Raw genomic sequence first — 6,952 nt, forward strand, 5'->3', positions numbered from 1 at the left:
ATAAGAACACAGTGGCTATATCAAAAAATACAATGAAGCCTGCTTTTTTAGATTGCATTGAATTTGCTTGAAAAAATATACATTATATGCAAAAAACCATAGTGCCGACTGCAATTCCTACTACAATGGTGGCACAACGCACAATGAAACCGTCATTTTCATTGTCTAATCTGATAATAGGCGCGTTCCATGTCCATTATTCCCAGTTGTGCATCCTCTTCATGTTTGTACTCCCCACAGAACCACAAGCACCTTAACACTTTAACCCCATCCCCAATCACTGCTCAGAGTACACTGCTCACTCTTACATCTTCAAAGGAGTCCAAGGTTAGAGGTCATAACCGAAAGAGCAAAGACTTTACGGAGGGTTCCTTTCTGAAATACAATGCAGAAAGCAGAGCTCCGAGACTGCAGATACATGAGTGAAGAGCTCTACAGAACGCTGACGGAGAGCGCTAAAAACAACGCAGTGAAAAGTACATCACAGTCTTGACATATGCACATGCTTCAGAAACAGAGCCCTTGTGCAGCATGCAAAATGCTCTATGGCATGTTTTGACTCCCTGGTCTTTGCTTTGCAGCCTGAGAGATGGAAAGGTTAAATCTCATGGCTGAACGTGAATTCCGGGGGGGGGGATTTTGCGCAGGCTATAATTCATGTCTAGTCCCGGACATTTCAAATTCTTCTCACTTCTCCTGACCCTTTCCAGACTGATCCTGACTCAAAGACGACAAAACTTGGCAGATCGGGGAGAAAGTTGACTCTCATTTCAAGTGGTGGCTCTCACTGCAAACCAAAACACAGTACCTGAGGTCATTTATCCTATGGGGGGGCAGCATAGTGACAATAGCATTGATAAATCAGAATCAGAATCCAATTTATTTGGCCAAGTATGCACACGCATACAAGGAATTTGGCCTTAGTTCCCAATGGCTCATAGTGTAGAGTCGATTAAAAAAACCACAACATAATAGAGTCAAAGCAGTATTTTTATTGGTTTACTTAGCTTTCATCAGTATCATTATTATTATTATCACTATTATTGTTGAGCTGACGTCCTTAAATAGGCAACTTACATTGCTAGACACATTACAGTAAGCTACTTACAAGTATCCACCAATTCACAGAACAACTGATGTCTTTGAACTACAGTAGGAAACCAGAGCACCTAGAGGAAATGCAGGTGAGCAGGGGTTTTTATGCAGACTCTCACAGGCCAAATTTTTCCTTGTGGACTCTGCATCTGACATTTGTTGAGAATATGGAACTGACGCTCTGCCAGTGGGGAATTTTCCCTAGGTGGGATCCTTATATAGATTTCACCTACTGATTTGAGTGTTTTCCCGCACTCGTAACGTAGCGCTGTTGACATTTTCTATGGCCAAGGGAATAACGGATTTCCAAATAACGGATCTGTTCAGAGCTTGGCCAAAGCCAGACCATTTCTAAAGTAAACACCAAGAGCTATGCTGCCACATGTTGACAAAGAAAACGCTTATTTACACTACTCTGAACCACTTGTCACTTCCCGTGCCCTCCACGCGGGAGATATGATGACAGTTTTAGTAGAAGCAGCACTGCTGTGCTTTGATGATATCCAAGAGGAAATTACTTCTGCTTCTGTTGTTTAGTTTAATGTGCTCGCCAGTTTAAAAAAAAAAAAAAAAAAAAAAGACAAACAGGAGAAGAATAAATAAACAGATGCTGCCAGGTAACAATCCGACTCAGTACTCCCGATGATACGAAAGGCATGGACGACCCTCTTTTGTACCTCCAAGCACGGGATTTTACGGTCTCGAGTTTCAGCCGCTCTGAATTCAGCCACAGCCGAGAGGAGTTAAAGCACGTGCGGGTGTGAGTACCGTCCATGACAGAGATGGATAGGTTGGGCAGGAGAACGATGGCAGGGTGTACTGATGCACACATTCCAGCCTTGAAATACCCCCAACTTCAATCCAAGAAGGTGTAAGATTGCATCGTTTCATGTTAGCCAACCTTTAACCTCTGCCCCTCCTGAAATCAGGTCTCCTGGGAAGAGGTATGGGTGGAAGAATTTCCATGGGGCACGTGGTGGAGGTGTGCGTGGTCCTCAGTGAGCATGGGCGCCACCAAAAAGCGCATTTTCGATTCCATCCACAAACTTAATTATGGCTATAAATATTGGATCTCGGCCAGTTACATTTCCCTCGTGCCAGCCCTGATTTTGTTGGACTGTACAAAACCCGGCCAGTGAGCAACATCACCTTTGCAGCTTTTACTCTTGATTATATATCTACCTTCACATCTACACTGACCCTCACGCTGGCATTCAGTCAAAAAGCACGCAGATGAAGCACCGTATGCAGGGAATCTCTTCAGCAGGCTTCAAGAATCTCATAGATTGAGAGCTCCACTCACTATGGTGACTAGGTAGCCTGGCATTTACGGCTGTTGCCTGGCAGTTGGAGTGCTGGAATTTGAATCCCTGTTACTTCTGTAGTACCATTCAAGGTACTTACCCTGAATTGCTGCAGCAAAAATACCTAGCTGTATAATTGGGTAAATAATTATAGCTTCACATACTAACGTTAACATTGAAAGTCACCTTCAGACATCAGCTAATGATGATGGTGATGACATGGAAGAGCCTTCTATTATCACATTTTGGATGTCAGCCTTTAACAACAAATAAATGCATTGCTCAACACACATTCAATCCCAGCGAACCAGGTAGGAACCAGCCACATAAAGCGAGAGAAGCCCCACTTCATTAAAGCTCACTCTGCAAGTTCCTCAAGGATCCTCCTGCTCTGGATGACTAGCAGCTCATACCCAAGTGTAGCTGGATCAGGGCCAGCTGAGTGGAGCGGCTGGCTTCGAGGACACACTCCTTTACAGTTATACATTCGGCAGATGTTTTTCTCCAAAGCGACAAAACTCAGAGCAAACAAAGATCATTTCACAGCAGGCAAAGAGTTTTAGATGCAAAGTCACAGGATTATCGATGCACGGTGAGTTTGACCCACATGACACTTCCCTAGAACTCAACAGCTTGTCAGTACTAAGAGAAGGAGCAGGACTGCTCGGTCACAGTCGCTTTAGTTGGTGCAGTTTACACAAGTAGTTGCCTAAAGAACTGAGATCGATAGGAAACATACACTACAAACTGCCCACAGGTCACAGCCCATGTCCGCATCCACGTCCTGTCCTGTGTATTTATTTACTGTCTTGTACTCCTGTTCTGTGGTGCACCATGGTCTCTGGAGAAACGACATTTTGTTCACTGTATACAAGCTATATAGAGGAATGACAATAAAAATTTGAACTTGAACACTGATCATGACAGATGGTGTGATGCCAATTTATGAAGCTGTTGGGGGATATGGAGAGAAATGGGTATGAAAGGGAAGTGTTTTGAAATCCTTCTTGAAAGCTGAAAGGGGTTCAGCAGTTCTGAGGGAGAGCAGGAGCTTGCTCTGCCACATTGAAGCCAAAAACAAGAACTCACTCATTTTTGATTTAGACCTCTTATAAGTGGTGAGAACGGAGTATTATTTGTGTAAAAAGAGTGGTGTACGTAAAACCCACATGACACTTCCCCAGACCTCAACAGCTTGTCAGTACTAAGAGAAGGAGCAGGACTGCTCAGTCACAAAAGGAAAAACACCAGCAACATGTATGCACTACCACCTGTCGTATGAAATTCATAAGCTGTCCCAGAGCATGGACATTCTAAATTTAGCACGTTTTTTTACACAGCTTTAATGACTTTGAGTTGCATTCACTTCATAAACCCTAGAAGTGACTTCCTTCATTCGCCAGGATCTCCCTAAATAACCATGTTCACATGAGGCTCTTTTTCAAGAACACAAGAAAAGGCACCAGGTGTTTACCTGAGGCACACGAATAGCTCTGAAATGTCCTCAATGGTTTGTTTGTTTGTTTTCCCCCATGAAACATGCAGCAATATCACACAAGGTGACTTCAGGCTGAATGGACATCTTTGCCATGCACCAAAGCTCTTACCACTGAGCCTCTGGCATCTTCACGTCTCTAATCTCTGTGATATAAAGGTGTCCGTTACATTTATATTTCATTGCTTGCAATTTAATGGAGAAGCTGCACGCACACACGCACACACACACACAAAGACACACACATACCTTATGTACTGTATATATTGCAGGTGCATCGGACACATTTACTTTGATTTATTATAATGAGAGTGAGCACAGGTGAGAAAAGCATCACACCAAAGATTCAGTTCAATGAATTGTGACCAGAGTCAAAAGTAGAGTTTGTGAAACCTGAAGACTTGCTGAGGTAAAGGATGGATGGATGAGGTACTGGACAACAAATAAGAGCAAAAAGACCAACTTCTTTTGTCGACTCATAACAGGGCTGCTAAACAGACCAGGAGAAAATGAGACGTATATGAATATTACATTTATAATGAAACCACTCCACTAGTTAAAGTTGTAAAGGAACCGAACGGTACGCTAATGGTGCGGGAGGAGCGGACGGCGCCCATTGCATTTGTTGTGCTCATGATCATGGACTCGGACCGGTCCAGCTGGACACAGAGAGACAGAACGACACGACACCACCCTGTGTCCACTCTGTCTCACCGCCACGCTAATACAAAAATAATAACAACAACAAAAATAGCGAAAACTGGTCTGCGTTGCACCAAGTCTGAGGCGAAACGGGGACCTTTCTTTGTGAGGCGAACTGGTCGGCGGACACAACAAAGACCACGCGGGTGTAAAATGAGGCGAAAGGAGGAGCCCGCTCGCTTCACTTATTTCACTCCAGCATTTTCACGTGTCCATACACGGTAAAACGTGGGTAACCTGTGCTTCACCTGGGAGGAAGGAAAATTAATTTCCGTGAGGAATTTGATGCTTGCGTTTGTGTTGGGGGGGGAAAGGCGGGGTGTCTCTGAGGCGCGTATCCTGTGTAGACGGCTGTGGTGCCATTCGTACGGCACGCGCAGCTCGCGTGCACCGCGCTCGCCTTCAACTGGAGGCTCGTGCAATATTAAAATGTCATAATAATAATGAAAAAATGAGTCTTGTATCAGTTTGACTCACGGGGTAAGTCGGGAACAGCCGGCCCGTCCGCCCCACACCCAGGATGATAAATTATTCCAAAATGAAACGTTTTAATCGTCTCGCTTGTCAATAAATCAAGGAATGACCCTGTCAAACGACGCACAGACATCATCTGACGCGTTTACACACTTGAGCGAGACACACAGACACACGACACGCCTACTGAATCTTTACGCCTGCAAAACCACATTATTGAAGTAATATCGTAGGAGTTTCTCCAGAAATTAAAAATTAAAAAATTAAGGAAACAGGGGGGAAGAAAACAATAGCCTGTATCATTTTAAAGTCGCGAACCTCAGTCTCTTATATTTCGTTTAACCGATGAAGTTCCGAAGTTGTACATTACATGATTCACCGCATTCCATTTAATTTCAAATTCATTACCAGTCATCACCTGTAAAATGCTGAACATAATAATAATACTACATTTCCGAATTTCCCAGTTGCACCACAAACCGTATGAGGTTACTGTATTTTTATATTCGTGGCTCAGGTATAACACATGATAAACAAGAACTGTTTAAGTAGACTCCTTGTATGATGTTACAGCTTCCTCACTGTTGCTTTTTGGTACCACAGAACATCCCCCACGAGCGAAACCCAGCTCAGTCTGTCAGAACGAGTTTGGGATTTGTTTTCCTTTGTCGTCTGAAGGTTCCTGGTTCGATTCCCATTCCGGCTCTAGTACCTTATGTACCTGGCCTGTTTAACCGATACAGAAAACTCTGCGGTTCAAATGGTTAAACCACAGCAAAGTTCGTTATCTAACAATTAAGTCTCACTGACTGGACCATCCATCCAAGGCGCGCGCTAAGCGAAGCCTGCGTACAATCCATTGTTTGTGCACCAACTAAGTTGGTCATATCGACAAATTAAAAGAGCTGCACAGCAATGAATGAATGAGGGGAACCCGCTAACACAAGAGCAACACTCTGGAAAGGAGAAAGCGCGCAGACACACACACACTTGGGAAAACTCAGCTTTTCACTTTCAGCCACGCACTTTTTCGCTTGTTTTTAAATCGCAAAGAGGGAGAAAAGCCGGCGCAGAAGAGCGCGCAGGTGAGCGGGGCCCGGAGCTCCGTGCGTCACTGCGAGCGCGAGCGCGGACGCGAGCCGCACACTCACCCAGGACAGCGACGAGCAGCACTCCCAGCGAGCGCGCGCCAACGGGAGCCATTGCATTCAGCACCTCCGCTGTCAGCTCTGCAGGCACGAGGCTCGGGACAAAAAGCAAGAAGAGAACGCGTGGCAAAAGAGAGGAACCGGCGGTGCACGGTGTGTTCATCATAGTCCGAGCTACAGCAGCCGGGGGCTCCCGGCAGTCCAGCGCGTGGGATCCATTCTGCGCGTTCGTGGAGAAGCTGTGCGCATTACGGCCGGCGCGTCCCCGCGGGTTCCTCCTCTTCCCTTCGTCTGTCCCTCTTCCCTCCGGATCCCTCCTTCCCTTCCCTCTCTCTCTCTTTCTCTCTCTCTCTCTCTGTCAATAGGTCCCGGTCCCCAGATCGGGTGCGCGTTCACGCCCCCGAGGCTCGCTCCCTGTCCCCCCTATCCGCGCGCTCACCTTCTGTCCCCAGATCCCCTTGTCTTCTGCACACACTCTACTCGGGAAACAAAAGGTCTCCCTCTTACAGGGCAAACGCGCCTTTCTTATTTTACTGATATGACCCCCCCAGGCCCAGAGCGCGCGCCCCCGTCCTCAGTTCTGCCGACTGTGACACACACATCCGCATCGTTACACTAACCGCGCCGCAGAGTCGCTGAAAATAGCACTGAACAGCAATATTGCCATGATTAACACAATAATACCTCAATAAGAGTAAAGGTAGCAAAGCAATCTCTCTGTGCTCCATGTGACT

At 45.8% G+C, this 6,952-nt stretch overlaps 1 protein-coding gene across 1 annotated transcript in view; it reads right to left on the bottom strand.

The window, feature by feature from the left end:
- Positions 1-6,273, bottom strand: part of LOC108940899 (immunoglobulin superfamily DCC subclass member 3-like) — a 54,186-nt gene extending 47,913 nt beyond the window's left edge. Inside the window, exon 1 of the mRNA XM_029256370.1 lies at positions 6,222-6,273. Within this exon, the coding sequence (XP_029112203.1) occupies positions 6,222-6,273 (52 nt within the window). The remainder of the gene's footprint in view (positions 1-6,221) is intronic.
- Between the last annotated feature and the right edge of the window lie 679 nt (positions 6,274-6,952).

The sequence above is a fragment of the Scleropages formosus genome, chromosome 11 (genome assembly GCF_900964775.1).
Source record: "Scleropages formosus chromosome 11, fSclFor1.1, whole genome shotgun sequence".
NCBI classification, from domain to species: Eukaryota; Metazoa; Chordata; class Actinopteri; order Osteoglossiformes; family Osteoglossidae; genus Scleropages; species Scleropages formosus.